General features: G+C 44.2%; 1 protein-coding gene across 1 annotated transcript; it reads left to right on the forward strand.

The window, feature by feature from the left end:
* Positions 1–310: 310 nt before the first annotated feature.
* SCN3B (sodium voltage-gated channel beta subunit 3) lies at positions 311–17,433 on the forward strand. The gene is made up of 6 exons (XM_026709016.2): positions 311–863; positions 6,445–6,608; positions 10,796–11,021; positions 14,038–14,176; positions 15,728–15,828; positions 17,179–17,433. The coding sequence occupies exons 1-5, from the start codon at positions 809–811 to the stop codon at positions 15,789–15,791; spliced, it is 648 nt and encodes a 215-aa protein (XP_026564801.1). The 5' UTR covers positions 311–808; the 3' UTR covers positions 15,792–15,828; positions 17,179–17,433.
* The last annotated feature ends 723 nt before the right edge of the window (positions 17,434–18,156 follow it).

Raw genomic sequence — 18,156 nt, forward strand, 5'->3', positions numbered from 1 at the left:
TGGCTTGACTTTGGCTCCTCCGCAATCTCTTCTCCGTGCCAACTGCATTACTTCCCAGACCGACCTGCTGGTGGTAGAGTAACGGTTTCCATTCACACTTGCGGATGCCAGGTTTCCTAGAAAGCCCCGCTTCTCCGCCTAGCTGGAGAAAGAGGCGCGGGGGCGACTGGCAACCAGGCGCACCCGAGTTTGCGCGCGCGTCTGCCCTTATGGCTTGCAAGGCAAGGGAGCCGCGGGTTCAGCGGAGGGGGCGTGCCCGCTTTTTTTGCCAAGGACAAATCTGCGCATGCTTCCACGGGGAGGTGTGCGGGGGGAAGGGAGGCTTCCTCTACCCCCCACTACCTCACCCCACCCGCCAAGTAGGCTGCTCCAGCTTCAACCTCTCCGCGCTCGTCTTCGCGCAGCCCCAGGCGTCGGAGGTCGGACTGGGCGGCGCGCCGGAGCAGCGGCGGGCGCGGAAAGCCCCCTTCCCGCCGCGAGAAAAGCCGAGCCGACTCCCCCCGGGGAAAGGGGATCGGGGCTTCGTGCCCATCAGGCGCGGCGCCGGAACCCCGAAGGAGCGGCCGGTGTCCAATTCGACCCGGAGGCGCCCGCGCCGGGAGTCTCTAAGGCGGCGCTCTCCGTGGTGCTGAATCGCGCCCCGTCGCCGGCGGCCGTGGCTGCGAGCGCCCCTACGGCTCTCTAAAGGCTCTGCTAATCCGCTCTTCCCTGGGTTCGAACCCAGCCCTGACCGGACCGGACCGCTCGGCTCTTCAGTTGAGATTCCCCCCCGCCCCCAGAAGACCCCGTCCCCAATTCTGTGGGAATCATGGCTGCGCTGACAAAGGTTGCCTTCGCCTCGACCCTGCTGACGGCGCTTTGGGGTAGGTGCCGGGGAGGGGGGTGGTCTCTCCTGCCTGAACAATGGAAGCCCTAGTGGAAAGACGGGGCGCGGTGGGGAGGGGTGGCTGGATTTGGCAAGGCAAGGCAAGCAAGGCAGGAGCCTGCGGGGGAAGAGCGGCGGTTGGGAGGCACGATCTGGTGGCTTTCCGCCGCTCCTTGGGGAACAGAGAGGCTGCCATGGTGAGAAGCGCGGCTTGTAATTAAAAGCAGCCTGTTGTTGTTTTGTGGCGGTTTTTCTCTGCTGGAAATCGGGCAGGCAACTCCCGCGCCTGGCGGTTTGCTTTGGCAGGTAAAGGCTGCAACGGGAGGAGAAGCAAGGCAGGAAATCTGGAGGGGATCCGCTACGGGGAGTTTCACGCTTCTTCTAAAGCAGCTCGTTCGAGTTGTAAATCCCTCTCCTTCCAGTTCTGGTTTAGACATTTTGGAGGGTTTCTTCCTCCGAGAACTAGCTTTTTGTATTAAAATCTCCCCTGTGCAAAATGTGCTTTTTTAAAAAAATAAACAAACAAATCCTGGAGGACTTCTTCTCAAAGAGCTTTACCCAAAAACTATTTTGGTTTCTTGTTGGCTTGCCAACTCACAGTGGCCAATGTTAGATCTGGCAGTGCTAAACTTCACAGGGGATGCCAGTCTGTAAAGAAATCCAACCCCCCAAACCCCCCCTTGGGTCTGAGCTTGGGTCTGAGTTCATTTCAAGTGACAGAAAGGTTCACTTCTAGGAATGGGACCCCAGGCTAACGACTCTACCCTCCACCCCAATTTTGAGTATGTGCCATCAAGTTGATGTCAATTCTTAGCAAGCCAGCTTGGTCTAGTGGTGAATGCATGGGGCTACAAACCAGGTGTTTGGCCCAAAGTCACCCTGTGAGTTCTAGTTCTACCTTAGCCATGAAAGCTGGCTGGGTGACTTTGGGCCAAACACCAGGAGATGGTGAGTTCTAGTTCTGCCTTAGCCATGAAAGCTGGATGGGTGATTTTGGGTCAAACTCCAGGAGATCATGAGTGCTAGTCCTGCCTTAGCCATGAAAGCTGGCTGGATGACTTTGGGCCAAACACCAGGAGATGGTGAGTTCTAGTCTTGCCTTAGCCATGAAAGCTGGCTGGGTGACTTTGGGCCAAACACCAGGAGATGGCAAGTTCTAATCCCGCTTTAGGCATGAAAGCCAATGGGTGACTGGGCCAGTCATTCTGCCTCATCCTGACTCACAGAGTTGTTGTTGTGGGAAAAGAAAGGAGGAGAAAGGAGATTATGTACCTTCACCACCTTGAATTACTTATTGAGTATTAAGGCAAGATTAAAAATCAAATAAATAAATAAAAAATAATCTCCCTGGTCCCTGCTCATTTTTTTATGCCCCGATCTTCTTCCCTCTGCCCATGCTCTTGGCCTCGTCTTCCTTCCCCCATCACCCCATCTTTTGAGGCAACAGGATTGGAAAAAGCCATTGTCTTTCTTCCTGTTTCTGGTCTGACAGGTTCACTCAGGTTTCTTGAGGATAGAGGAAGAGACGGGTTAACAGTCCCTCCCCTTTTGTTCCGTTCCTCTTCTCCCCCTCCTCTCTCCAGCCCGTCTCTTTCTCTTCCTTTTCAAGCAGCAGCAGCAGCTCGAACGAGATGTCACTCACTGCCTGGAGGGTTCCAACCCCCCAAAAAACCATGGCCATATTTGAACCTGTTGACCTCAAAATGCTGAGCCACACAAATTACAATCCTGCCCTCCATGGCTGCAGGGCCTGCAGTAACAAACCAAAGCATAGAAAGCAACCTCGATTCCACTCCCTGTGAAAGGGACCTTTTTTTTTAAAAAAAAGATTGTATACCACTCACAACATCCCTTCTGCGTTCGCACTTCATATTGTCTGCTCAAATGTCGCAAGCCCAATTCCTACAAGAGCCAAAAAGTGCAGTGATTGGGCAGAAGGAAAAGTGGAGATATGGGTCACTATTGGTCAGTGTTCCAACTAACCAAACTCCAAATCAATAAACTCCAAGGTCAGCATTTTCTCAATGTTCCATTTTTATTAAGAGTTGTCATATTGGCACATCTGGGGAAAATCCAAATCTGAGAATTCTGAGGTTTTTCCTTCCCAAAAGAAATTCAGAGATCCATCTCCTGCACCCATCAGTCCATCACATGGTTCAGTCAAATGTCGTCCTAACTGGAGACCTTCCTCCAGGCATTTCTCTCCAGGTGCAGGCAACGTGACTCTCTTGAGAAAGAACATTGTTGAGTCTAATAGCAACAGCACTTAGACTTATATACCGCTTTATAGTGCTTTACAGCCCTCTCAAAGCAGTTTACAGAGTCAGCATATTGCCCCAACAATTTGTGTCCTCATTTTGCCCACCTTGGAAGGATGGAAGGCTGAGTCAACCTTGAGCTGCTCAGGTTGAACTATTGGCGATTGGCAGAATTAGCCTGCAATACTTCATTCTAACCAGTCAACCTTGAGCCTGGTGGGATTTGAACTGCCAAATTTGTAGGCAGCTGGCTGCAGAAGTAGCTTGCAGTATTGCACTCTAACCATGCATCACAGAGGCTCCTGCTTCCACCTCTCTATGAAATCCCCCCTCCCAAATTTCCAGGCACTAAATGTGGCAGTCTCAAAGTATCCAAGTAAAATATGGCTTTCAAGGCTGACACTATTATTAAAACACAGAGTGGTGTGAATCGCTTTGGACATAGAAAAGGCCCAATGGGAGACTAAACCTACAGGCCTCTGTAAATGTTTGTCCTCAAATCTGTTGAAAGACACTGTTCTGCCAAGATCTGGATGCTCTTGAACCTGTGATTTAATAGAATTTAGCTGTTCATATAACACATAACTGTTCATACAACCAGCCCTAGAAGACAGAGTGACTTTTTTCTGATCTGATTTGTCTTGGGTTTCATCTTACATAATCAATAGCCAACATGCTAACTAGGCTGCTGGAATTCGAACATGTGTGGAGAGACACATTGGGGGAAGGTGGTAATTCAGCCACTTCTCTAAACTGACAAAGTTATTTTGAATGTTGTTTTCATCTTCTAGATTATTAGGTGTTCCAGCAAGGTTTGTACTATCCGCGGATGTGATAAGTATTTCTTTCTTTAGTAAAGTTTTGAATGAAATATACAGGGGCATGAGACTCATGGTGGAAGCTTGAAGTGCCTTTTTCCAGGTCTGATGGAGGAATCATTGATGAGCTGTCTCTTGGGCTGGGTTGAGTTGCACTGATGATGTTACCTAGTTGGGTCATGAAATGTCTACAAGAAAACAACCAAGCTCATAGGATCCCACTGTCTCTTGAGTACAGTTTTCAATTCAACCATGGATATACCTAATTTAGGCAGCCATCCAGTTCATATTTATTTATTTTGCTAATCAAAATCTTAATGAGACATCAAATCAAATAATTTGTTGAAGTCAAGATATATTATGTCCATATTGTTCCTCTAGATCAGGCAGAAGAGACTTTAGGGAGATTTTAGACAATCCTGCGCAGAAATCCCCTTTACTATAAATAAAACTCTAGAACAATCTGACATGTTCCAGCTCGGGAAAATCTGCATTTTTTTATCAATTCCATGTCTCTGGAATTGCTACCCAGTTACCCAGTTTCTAACACACAAAGGATCTTCCACTCTTGGAGGCTGGCTGAAAAGGCCGTCATATGTACCTACTGTTCATCTGCAAAATAATGATCATGGGTTGCCCTCTCCCCTCTTTGAAAGAGCTTTATAGCTCTCGCTGCCTTATGAAAGTTCAAAACATTTTCAAAGATCCATCTCATCCTGGGAACCCTTTTTTTGAACTATTACCATCTGGCAGATGGTATAGGATAATAAAAACAAGCACAAATAGGCTAAAAAACAGCTTCTACCCCAGGGCAGGAACTCCATTGAATTCTATTATATAGTGCAGTATTGGTGTAGTGTCGGGGTTTTTTTGTGTGGAGGGTGAAGGATGTGTGTTGTGTTTATTTTCATTGTCATGATGTGCATTGAAGATGGTGTTTGATTTCATCGTACGAGGTACAATGACAATAAAGTAAATTAAACTAAACTAAACTAAAAAGAAAATCTAAATAGTTAAAAACAGCAGCGTTTCGAGCCCAAGAAATAGCACGCTGGATCAAACCAATTTCTTCTATAGTTGAGTATTTTGTTCCAATAGTTCATATGAAGAACATAGGAAAATAAAACCCACTTACGTATCCCTGAAAAGTAGCACTGTGTTGTTTTGTTCAGTACCGTAGATCGCTTCCATGACAGCCATTTTCTAAGCCATAAAATGTACTCAGTTAGTCACAAATTCATAGAAGTCTTATAGAATCCTATAACCCTTCAAAGTTCATCAAAGTTTGATGGTACCAATAGAAGAGAATATTTATAGCTCAGGGTCAAACTGTGGGGTCCTTGGTGCTCTCTGGGTGTGGCTGCTTTCTTGCAGATATTTCATTATTCAATTAGGTAACATCATCAGTGCTAGGAGGGCAAAGCACTGGTGACGTTACCTAGTTGGGTAGTGAAATGTCTGCAAAAAACCAAGCTCAGAAAGCACCAAGGACCCCACAGTTTGACCCCGAGCTACAAATATTATCTTCCATTGGTACCATCAAACTCTGATGATCTGAAAAATAGGCTTCAAATTAAGTCTCCTGCTGTAATTAAACAAACATGCTTAGAACAAATTCGAGCATTTTCAAAAGGAAGGACAGAGGACAACAGGGCCTCTGCTATGGTGAACGGTTAAAGGAAACATGAGTTTGGAAACTGAATCTATAAATAGGGGTTTTTTTATAGATGGAGGGTGGAATCAGTTGCTAGAATGATTTATAACTTTTTTAACACATTAGGAGCTCTTGGATTGTTGCGAGCTGGCTCAATTGATCCCAGTCCTCCCATAACAGAGGAAAAGGGTAGCTCAGCGATTTCTGTAGGGCCCATCCTTCTCTTACGATATATGTTCCATAATTTAGGCACTGTGAGCAGAATCAAAGCTATCTACTCTGAACTCCCATGATTCAACCACCCTGAATGACTCCATCGGTTCTGAAGAAATCCACCCAATTCTGTCCAAAATTGGTGCTTAATATAAATTGGGGGTGTGTGTCTAAGGTTCATCTAGAACAGTTGTTCTCAACTTGTGGGTCGTGACCCCTTTGGGGGTCGAACGACCTTTTCACAGAGGTCACCTAAGACCATTGGAAAACACATATTTTCGATGGTCTTAGGAACTGAGCCATAATTTTATGGTTGGGGATCATCACAACATGAGGAACTGTATTAAAGGGTCACAGCATTAGGAAGGTTGAGAACCACTGATCTAGAAAAAGGAAGCTTTTCCAATCTTACTTTAAAAAAAAATCCTTCTTCAAGGATGCCAACCGTAAATTAAAAGCTTTATTCTCATTCCGCAGGATAAACAAACTGAGCAGCATGTAATTTCTTGTGTCTGGTGCATTTATCTTCCTTTTTTTTCTTCCTTTCTTTTCTGACTTGGCAATGGTTGGGCCTCTCCTGGCTGCACATCTTCTCCGCCTTCAAACTGGATTGCATCATTTCCCGTCGTTATCCAGTGGGCATCTGTTCTTCCGTTTGTGTCGAGGTCCCTTCGGAGACAGAGGCCGTGCAGGGATCGCGCATGAAGCTGATGTGCATTTCCTGTATGAAGCGAGAAGAGGTTTTGGCCAACACCATAGTGAAGTGGTTCTACAAGCCCGAAGGAGGACAAGATGTAGCTGTGAGTGATTACCTCTGTACCATGAAACGTGTGGACCATGGGAGATGGGGAAAAAATGGAAACAGGGTCTCAGAAAGGTTTTGCCAACACATAAAACATTCCTATGCCTGTTTTAGTAGTTGCCATTAAAAAAAGGAGGGAGGAAGGAAGGAAATCTGGAAGAGAAGTGCAACAGTTTGGAGGTGAGAGTACATTCCAACTCTTATCTTTAAAAGATTGTAACTGAAGTACCAGAGCTTTTGCCCGCAAATATATTTAATTGGAGAATGTGAATGATGACACTCAGCCCATGAAGGCGCTCAAGTGGAGAAGTTTGGCTCGAGAATCATGATTTAATTAGACCAATTGCTAAAATCCTGACAGGTTACAATTTCAGCTAAAGCTTAGGAGAAACTTCCAGGTTGTAGGAGGATGGATGGGAGAGGAGATCTGATTTAAAAGACTTTAAGAGGGTGAGTATCAGACATGGTGTTCAGCAGGTTCTGACCAGTTCTGGAGAACCAGTAGCGGAAATTTTGAGTAGTTCAGAGAACCAGCAAATACCACCTCTGACTGGCCCCATCCCCATTTATTCTCCGCCTCCCATTGAGTCCCAGCTGATCGGCTGGGTCTTCTTTGGTTGCCCTGCACAGGAGAACGGAGCTGGAAAGCAGGTTCGTGGGGTGGGGAGGGAATGGAGATTTTACGGTGTCCTTCCCCTGTCACCCACCAAGCCACACCTTGGCCACCAAGCCACGCCCACAGAACTGGTAGTAAAAACATTTGAATCCCACCACTGGTGGGTATTTTGTCCATGGGAGATCCTCCAGCGATAGGAAATGACCAGGCTAATTGGAAATTAGGATCAGGAGTTTTGGAGACATTCTCCTTTCTGAAGGTAATCACACTCAGAAAGGGAAGTGAAAGGGTGACTTTGTTTATGGAACCTCATCCATAACAGCAGGATTTTGTTCCTTTAAGTTTTCAGGAGAACACTACTCCTATTTGCCAGAGGTGTTCTAGCAAAGAGATGGGTGGGGAGTAAAATTCTAATTTTATAAAGGGTGCATGTGTGTGATAGCGATCGCAGCAATGAATTAAATCTGTGGAGATTTAGAGTTGAATCCATCCTCACCCTTGCAAGCCCACGGGGTGAGCTTGGGTTAGCCTATCCGCTTGCCAGCTTAAATGAACCTCACAGAATTGTTGCTGTGGAAATTTAAAAAAAAAAACTGGAGAAAGGAAGGATCTGCATTCTGCCTTAGAGGAAAGAAAGGCAGGATGTAAATCTAATTTGGCTTTTTTGGTGGGGAGGGAATAAAAATAGTGCTGGGTTTATTTCTAGATTTAGGGAGAAACCTATGGCATTCCAGATAACTTTGATCACCCCACCCCCCCTCAATTTGGGAAATGCAATTACAGTCTGATTGTCACAGAATATTCTCCATCGTTCCTTCTTCCTATCTGGCTCTGTCACAAAAAAATATGAAAAGAGAATTGAGGAATTACAGAAGCATTTAAACTCTCTCTGCCCAGCTATGTGGCCTCCATGTTGCTCCAAATCATGGATTATTTTCCAAATCTGCTCTAGCAAACAGAAACTAAACTTGATGGTAAAAATGCCTATAGAATGAACATATGAGTAAGAGCTACTCAGGACATCCATAAGCAATAATAATAATCTGAGGACCTCAAAATAAAATAGAATGACTGTGGCAAAAGAAAGCAAAGGTAATACCAATAATCCCCAAACAACTGGAGCAGCCCTTGAACACTATTGTCACTGACAATTTCACTGTCTGTCAATTGCAAAAGGCAGCTTTACTCGGAACAGCTTACATCCAGTGACAATGCCTTCAACACCACCAAAAATCAACATCGGTCTGTCCCAGGAAGCCCTTGGGAAGGACCTAATGGGTAGATAAGAATGCCAAATCCAGTCTGAATATCTGCATGAATGTGCAACGAACAATAATAATTGTTTAAGCAACTGCTTCAGAATGAGAGAGAGAAAATATGAGATGTCATCAAAGATAAATAGCTGCTTTGGGAAGCGAGCCTGTATTTCTCTACTCTGTTTTGGCAAATGGTTGCAGATCTCCCGATCCTTTTATTCCTTTAATTAATCCAGTCAGAATTAATACTTGATTGAACAAAAACAACAACAACATGAACTCTGCAATCATGTGAAAATGCTTGGGGAAAAAAATTCAGATCTTCCAACACTAAAATGCTATGGGACAACTACATCACATCCAAAGCCTGGGGGAAAAAAAATATTTTTAGTGAATATACAGAGATGGTGAGCTCTGTTTTCTGGAAGCTTTAGAATTTCCTGGGTCCAGAGACCATATGAGATTGACCATTGGTGAAGGCAGCTGCCCTTAATAATTAAATTTCCCAGTTCAAATCTGAGAAAGCTGCTGGAAATGGTTTAATCTCAGTAGAGCTGATTTTTAAAAAAATCATTTCATGATGGGGCTAATCTGAGGCTCAGCCTTCACATCTTTTAAGTAAATCCCCAGGGATTGTGGGTTGTATTTATCCTCCCCTTTTTTTAGAAACAGCAAAGGATGACCCAGAAAATTTTTGGCCAATAAGCACATTTGGTAATCTTTTGGCTAGGTACTTAAAGTAGTTTAGTTTACTTTATTGTCATTGCACCTCGTACAAGGAAATCAAACATCATCTTCAGTGCACATCATGACCATGAAAATAAACACAACACACATCCTTCACACTCCACACATTGAATTGAAAACCTTCGACACCACACTAACACTGCACTATATGGTAGAATTCAACACAACTACTGCCCTGGGATAGAAGCTGTTTTTCAGCCTATTTTTCCTTGTTTTTATTGTCCTATATAGTCTGCCAGTTGGTAATAGTTCAGAAAAAGGTGTGCCCAGGATGTGATGGATCTTTGAGAATGTTTTGAACTTTCTTAAGCCAGTGGGAGCTATAAAGCTCTTCCAAAGAGGGGAGAGGGCAACCCATGATCCTGTGGGCAATGACGTTAACCCCTCTGGAGTGCTTTCCTATCTGCCTCTGTGCAATTGGCAAACCAGACATGGGTGCAGTAAGTTAAGATACTCTCTATGGTGCAGCGGTAGAAGGTCACCAGCAGTTTTCCATTCGTTGTTTGTTTCCTGAGAAGTCTCAGGTAGTGTAATCTCTGCTGGGCCCTTTTGACCAGGGCTGCAATGTGTTATATAAGTAACTGTAAATTGAGGGATTGTTGGAATATGATGCACATCTTTCAGGCAAGGAACAGATTTGGGAAGATCAATCAAGTATTGAACACCTTTTATTTAGCCCTAGTGGCACAGTGGTTAGAATGTATTCTTGTATGCAAACTCTGCCCACAGCTTGGACTTCAATCCTGATGGAGCTCAAGGTTGACTCAGCCTTTCATCCTTTCTATTTGGTAAAATGAGGATCCAGATTGTTGGGGGCAATATGTAAATAATGCTGACTCTGTAAACCACCCAGAAAGTGTTTTAAAGCACTAAGGGATGGTATATATAAGCATCAATGAATGGTAAACGAGGACCCAGATTGTTGAGGGCAACAGGCTGACTCTGTAAACCACTTAGAGTGTGCTGGAAAGGACTGTGAAGTAGTATGAAAGTCTAAAGTGCTATTGCTATTTTCCTTCCTTCCTTCCTCCTTCCCTCCCTTCCTTCCTTCCCTTCCAGTGGTTAGAATGCAGTATTACAGGCTAATTCTGCCAATTGCCAATAGTTCAACCTGAGCAGCTCAAGGTTGACTCAGCCTTTCAGCTTTCCAAGGTTAATGAAATGAGGACCCAGATTGTTGGGGGCAAGATGATGACTCTTTAAACTGCTTAGAGGGGGCTGTAAAGCCCTGTGCAGCAGTATATAAGTCTAAGTGTTATTCCTTCCTTCCTTCCTTCCTTCCTTCCTTCCTTCCTTCCTTCCTTCCTTCCTTCCCAGTGGTTAGAATGCAGTATTGCAGGCTAATTCTGCCAATTGCTGGTAGTTCAATCCTGACTGGCTCAGGATTGACTCAGCCTTCCATCCTTCCAAGGTTGGTCATATGAGGACCCAGATTGTTTGAGGGCAATAGGCTGACTCTGTAAACTGTTTAAAGAGGGTTGCAAAGCACTGCGAAGTGGTATATAAGTCTAAACGCTATTGCTAAAGTTGATGTCTCATTTTTATTTTTATTTTTGACCTTTACAGATCTATGAATTCAACAACGAGAAACGGGAACTTGAGAGTCCTTTCCAGGGCCGGCTTGAGTGGAATGGAAGTGCAGATATGCAGGACGTCTCCATCTCGGTCCTAAACATCTCTATGAACGATTCAGGGATTTACACTTGTAACGTCACCCGGGAATTCCTCTTTGAGACCCACCGGCCCATCTTCACCAGCTCAACACTGATTCATCTCACTGTGTTGAAGGAGGGTAAGATAATACAAGGGGTCAGTCCCTTCTCAAGCCTTTAAGTTAACCGTCTCAACTCTGTCGAGATTAAGCCATTTCCAGCAGTTTTCTCAGATCTCAACTGGGAAGTTAAATTATGAACAGCGGCCAAGGATTATTTTGCAAATACGGCAGCCGGTTCTGACCGGTTCTCACGAACTGGTAGTGGAAATTTTGAGTAGTTCAGGGAACCATCCAGTACCACCTCTGGCTGGCCCCATCCCCATCTATTCTCTGCCTCCCGAGTCCCAGCTGATCAGCTGGGTCTTCTTTGGTTGCCCTGCACAGGAGAACGGAGCTAGAAAACAGATTGGTAGGGTGGAGAGGGAATGGAGATTTTGCAGTATCTGTCCCCTGTCATGCCCATGAAGCCATGTCCACAAAGCCACACCACACCCACCAAGCCACGCCCACAGAACCAGTAGTAAAATTTTTTGAATCCCACCACTGAAATACAGAATTACAAAGAAAGGGAAAAAGGGGGTAATGGGGGTACAGTATGCATTTCTTTATTTCTTTATTTATTCCATTTATATGCCACCCCTTCTGCTCTCCATATAAAGGAGGTAGAAAAAGGATTTTCTAGGATCTGATTTTTTCACCCAGAAAGAATTCAGAAGACCAACCCCCACCAAATTAAGGAAGAGCTCCAAAAATAACATAGCCCAATTATTGTAGTTAATGTTTTTACTAGCGCAAAGCTGTTAGGCTAATCCAGGGTTTTGGGGAGGGAGAAGTTAACAACACTACTCATGGTTTAAAACAAAACTCGTGGTTTAAAAGAAGGATGCATCCTTTATTTTCAGTCTGGAATACAAGAAACGTACTCGGGGGCATAAGGATTAATTTGTGTCATTTTTTTCAAACGCTCCCTTTCAACTTTAACACTAGAGCTGGCCAATTTTCAAAACCCCCCCTCTGTTTTTAAGCCTCTTTGGAATGTGCTTAGTGAATCCTCTGAAGTCAGAAGGATCCTAGTCCCCTCCTTCCTCTTCGGTGAGCACGCCACATTCAGAAATTCTCAGTTACCTCCCACCCTTCACATCCCTCCCAGATTGCTCTCTCTGGAAGATTTAAGCCTATAAACAAGCATTTCACAATCTCAGCAATTTGAACAGGTGTGACCTTCAACTCCAGAATTCCTCAGCCAGCAGCATGCTGGGAGTTGAAGTCCATACCTCTTCGAGTTGCTGACATTGGGAACACTGCTGGAAACAGAATACAGACTAATAGAGTTGGAAGGGACTTGGAGGTGTTCTAGTCCAAACCGCGGATCCATAGGAGACTCTATACCATTCTGGACAAATGGTTGTCCAGTCTATTTTTAAAAGCTTCCAGTGATCGACCACCCGCAACTGTTCCACTGATTAACTGTTCTCATTCTCCTTAATTCCAGGTTGCTTCTTTCTTTGATTCATTTCCATCCATTGCTTCTTGTCTTGCCTTCTGGTTCTTTGGAAAAGAGGTCAAACCTTAGGTCAAGATTGCAGTAATGATACAAACTCTTGTCTACCACTCTTTTTTCTCACACACACCCCAGTCATTCCCCCCCCCCAAGTTTTGCCTTTAGCTTAGTGTCACCTTTGAATGGGGTGTACTTGACAAATTGGCATCCTCCAGAGTAATTACCCACAAATCATTCTCAGTTGATTTACTGAGCTCTTCTTTGGGAGCAGAATGATGGCTGAGGCTCCTTTCTGTCATGTGTTCTTTCTCCCACTCTACTTGTTATGTGTGTTGGTCTTTCTGCTTCCTTTTTGCCCATTTTTGCTCTCTCCCCCGCAACATCTTCTCTATGTTCTGTTCCCTCTGTTTCCTTTCCCTCTGAAGCTCGCTGTGGTTCTGTTTCCTGCTCTTCAGCAGAACCTCTGCAGAAGAGAAAGTAAAGGGACAGGAACAAAGGACCGTCGGATCAGGATGGGCATGGTGGCCCTCATTATCCACTGATGTATGTTGCTGGAGTGGTTCTACATGCGCTCGCATGAGCTATGCCAATGTCTCCAGAAGGTGCCTGCTGTACATGGGGAGCTACTGAGCAAGTAGAAACCAGATATTGGTGGTATTCAGCCAGTTCTGACCTGTTCTAGAGAATCGGTAGCGGAAATTTTGAGTAGTTCAGAGAACCGGCAAATGCCACCTCTGACTGGCCCCGCCAACTCCATCTCTTCGCTGCCTCCCATTGAGTCCCAGCGGAGCAGGAAAGCAGGTTAGTGGGGTGGAGAGGGAATGGAGATTTTGCAGTATCTTTCCCCTGCCACGCCCACCAAGCCACACCCACAGAACCGGTAGTAAAAAATGTTTGAATCCCACAACTGGTAGAAATGTTCAGCCTTTTATGAAACAGGGGGTCTGGCTTCCTTCCCAAGTTCTAATGGGATCTGGGATCATTTTTCATTCGTCCACATCCTTCCTTCTCCAAAGATCTGTTCCTAAAATAATTGAGAGGAAGGGGGTGATCATAATGTGCCTTTTATTATTATTCTACGATTATTCTACAAAGCACCAGAGGGCAGGACAAGAAGCAATGGTGGGAAACTAACCAAAGAGAGAAGCAACCTGGAATTAAGGAGGCACCCCCTAACTGTGAGGACAATTAACCAGTGGAGCAGAAGTTGCCTTCAGAAATCATGGATGCTCCATCACTGGAGGTTTTTAAGAAGAGACTGGACAGCTGCTTATCTGAGATGGTATAGGTTCTCCTGCTTGCGCAAAGGGCTGGACTAGAAGACCTCCAAGGTCCCTTCCAGCTCTGTTCTATTCTATTCTATTCTATTCTATTCTATTCTATTCTATTCTATTCTATTGGTTTGTAAGAAATATTTTGCCTTCATCATCATTGCACGGAAGATTCAGCCAACTGCAGAAACTCAGGGTCATTCCAGATCTGCCTGCAAAGTTAAGCTCCACACACTTGATTACATGAAAGGGGTTTTGCTCATAAGGATCAATCCTGGAATTATCTCCCTTTAAAAAAAAAAAAAAAATCTCTCCTCTACAGCTGGAAGAGACTTAACGGCTCTCATCTCTGCAATAATGATGTATATTCTCTTGGTCTTCCTCACATTGTGGCTCTTGATCGAGATGATTTACTGCTACCGAAAAGTTTCCAAAGCTGAGGAAGCCGCCCAGGAAAATGCGTGAGTTTGGAAAAAATCTGGGCATTTGGGGAAGCAAGAAAAGAAAGTAGAATTGCAGTAGGGTGTGTGTGTGTGTGTGTGTGTGTATGTGTGTGTGTGTGTGTGGAGGGGAATGGAGAAGCAGCTCAGGCTATTACAACCCAGGGTTGGCCAACCTATAATCAGCATTCAGATCCCTTGTAAGATGCACCTATTTCTCTACTGCAGCCAGAAAGAGAAGAACAAACACGGAGTTTGTTCATCAACAGGAGTACTCATTTACCACTAGCTTGTCAAGTACTTAAGGAGGCGAGGGCTTAGCAGCACAAAGAAACAATAGGCAGCCATTAACACCCCAATCAACAATTTTAAAAGCCACACACAACATGGCACCTTATAAATACCACACGTGGAGTAGCCCAAGAACACATTCTGCTTGAGAGAGATTCCCTGAGGATGGGCTCCAGCATGAATCCGAAAGCTCATAAGACTAAACCTCTGATCTCATGGACCAACCCAGATTGGATCCTGCAAACTACAGACTATCCAACCGGCAAAGTTCCAAGTCCCAATGGTGCTGACCAAACTGCAACCAAAGCTTCAGTTTGCACCATTGAGGGCGCCATCTTGATTTTTCTGACCGTACCTGACAAGGAAAAGAGAACCAGAGAGGAAAAACAAGGCCATCCAAAAAGGGAGGGAAAAGGGGCCTGAAACAGCAGTTTCACCTGATCTTCTAGAGATACAATCCTGTATTTTTTTTGCATGCCGGATTTTTGCTTTATCCATTCTTAATAAAGATAGCATATTTTATTCCATTAAACCAAGTATGTAGCTACACATCTTATACAGTGCAACATAACTTTGGGCAGCTCACTGATGACAGTAAAAACAATAAAACTAGTAACTGTCTGTGAATATTCTTAGTTCTCCAGGTCGTGGTTGTCCCAAATGTGGTTTTTCACGAGGCAACTGAACTTTCTGGTTTTTCTTTGAAGAGGAAGTGAAGCATCTCCAAAGAAAAACCAGCTCTGAGAGTTGAAGAAGCTTCTTAGATGAGAAGTGGAGCATCTTCAAAGACAAAACAGAAAGTCCAGTTGCCTCTTGAAAAAGTACTTTTGGAATAAAACCAGTAAAAAGCTTTTAAAAAATCACCCACAACTCCTTTCACTAGATTCTAGGTCATCTCATGAACACATAGTTCCTTTGGCAAAGCTACACCACTCACTATTTCTAGAATTTTTTCCCGACTAGCTAATAGTCTGAGTACTTTTTGATGGTCTCCTGTCCATCTCTGACCTTGCTTAGCTCTTTGAAATCAAGTTCTTCGAGATCCTAGTTTTCCAACCTTGGCTAATTGAGTGGATTTCAACTCCCAGAATTCTCAGCAATGGCTACTGTTGGCTGTGGAATTCTGGGAGATGAAGTCCACATGGCTGGGAAATGGGCAAGGTTGGGAAACCCTGACCTAGATGACGTCACCTAGCTGGACTCAATCCGTGGGGGGTTCTTAAAATTGTGCACTTGAGTATTTAGGGTTCTTTTGCAAACAACACCCTTTTTATTCCCTAGTACCAACTACCTCGCCATCCCATCGGAAAATAAAGAAAACTGTGCTATACCTGTAGAGGAGTAGGAGGTGAATTTGCACCAGAGTGCCGTTTGCAACAAAGGTGAGACAAAGCTCTATTCGTGATAAAGGAGAAAATAGCTCAGGATATTCCATCCTAGTAAAAATAAATAATAAAATAAATAAATCCAGATAGCAGTTAGCAATAGCACTTAAACTTATATGCCGCTTCACATGGCTTTACAGGTCTCTGTAAGGGGTTTACAGAGTCAGCATATTGCCCCCAATAATCTCATTTTACCAAGGATGGAAGGCTGAGTCAACCTCAAGCCAGTCAGGATCGAAATCCTGGCAGTCGGCAGAGTTAGCTTGCAATAACGCATTCTAACCACTGTGCCACCATGGTTCTTAAAGGTTATTAGGTATAAAAGATCATGTGTGATGCAGAAGACTTAAGAACACGGGAACATAATGCATCTGAATGGTTTTATTTTTTTAAAAAAAATGTTACATATTGAACAAAACATTTATTTGGTTGTTTGTGTTCTATGCTGCCCACCTCACCTAAATGATCCTGGGCAGTTTGCAACCTCAAAATTTACACTATTCCTTTTTTTGTAACATTTACTTACAAATTCCATTTCCTGTCACCTCTCCAGTTGATGCAACCATTTTCCTTGTTCTGAATGTTACTTTTCACTTTTCTTTTTAAAAAATCCACATTTTTAATATGCTCTTTTCCTTAACGTATTAAGGGAAATATTAATATCATATTATGATATATTCATATTTATCTTAATCAGTCACTTGTCTGAAGTGGTATAGAGAGGAGGGCTGAATTAGAATCCTTTCCTTGAGAGGAGGGCTGAATTAGAAGACCTCCAAGGTACCTTCCAACTCTATTTTGATTATGTAGAGTTTTTTTTCCCCTTAAGAATAAATAGCCAAATGGATGAAATAAATGGAGGCTATTGACTTATAAATAATAGGAGCTGCACTGCTGAATTCAGGAGCCTGGAACTTGTGAAGGAGAACTGGATGACAATCCATTACAAAAAAATAAATAAAAATTCAACGTTTCCATTTAACCAACCCATAATCCCTTGCAGGTTGGAGTCTGGGCAACTAAATGCAGCTTGCAGAGTGTTTTCATGACCAGATGCCCTTCCTGTCACCAATGCTGAATTTTGTTTAGCAGATATATTCTCAGAGTGCCCAGAGAGAGAAATACCTGCCTCTATCTAGGATCGAACTCACAGCCTTCTGATTGTGAGGCGAGAGATCCATCTCCAGGCCACCGTGCCACTCTATCCCTTCAAAAAAAAAAAAAAAAATGTTGAGTGAATTTTTCCCACAGCCTCTTGGTTGAGGGGCTCACACACCAGATTCCACAAACCAGCCCTTTATAATGCAAAAAGTAGCTCGCCCTCACCTGGTTTCTTCTTTATTTCAGGAGCCTGGAAGAAGACTCAAAGACTAACAAATCACTGCAGCTGGATTGAAAGGAGCCGTTCCACGAGGTTGGAGTCACGAGGCTGTCTAAATTTATTTCCTCCTCCTGAGAGGCATCCGTGGCTTTCATCTTGACTGATCAAAGGTCTTCCTTTGAGGCAAGCTGAGACAGACAGAGAGGGCAGACGTGCCACCGTTCATCCCATCATTGTCCCAGTTTTGTAAATACGAACTGTCTCTCTCCATAACGTTGATTTCCACCCACCCACCCCCCTTCATTGGAGTCTTTGCCATCTCAGCTGCCCCAGGACAACATTCTTCACACTGGACCTTCATCCGTCTTCGTTCTGGAATTAATTTAATGTCCCATGTCGCTGTCCCAGCGTGGGGCAGGCAGGCAGGCAAAGCTAAGAATCAGAAAAGTTCTTGGGTTCATTTTCAACCTATGAGAAGGAAACAGGAGGAGAACTCAGGAAGCTGGAAATGCTGTGGAGATAACCCCAGTAGCCTTGAAACGATCACCATCCAGGCATTATCTGGAGCAGAAATCTTCCACTGTTTGCATTATTTCATGCGTTTCCATCTTGACATATCCAGGCAGGGCTTGTCCTGGGCAAATCCCAAGTGTTAGAGAATAGGTTTCTGATCATGGAAGGCATAGGTTTAGGCAAACGTCCAGAGCAAGCTTCTAAAATGAGGGTAGCCAAGACTGATATCTGAAGCAGTGGAAGTGGTCACCCTTTGGAGCTTTGAGACACTCACTGAAGTGGCCAAGCAGCCAGATTAGGAGAACCTACACAAGGTACAGTCTTAGTCAACTTTGGTTGACGCTAGAAGGAGAGCAAGGCTGGTGGTTTCATTGCCTGGAAATCATTCAAAATTTCTGCTTCCTGGTTGCCTAGTTTTGGATGATGGAAATAGCAAGTTGAAGTATATTGATAGAGATTCCCATCACACACCAGTAGCTCAGGGGAGATAA

The sequence above is a fragment of the Pseudonaja textilis genome, chromosome 9 (assembly GCF_049901715.1).
Source record: "Pseudonaja textilis isolate UNSWEBS1 chromosome 9, rPseTex1.2, whole genome shotgun sequence".
NCBI classification, from domain to species: Eukaryota; Metazoa; Chordata; class Lepidosauria; order Squamata; family Elapidae; genus Pseudonaja; species Pseudonaja textilis.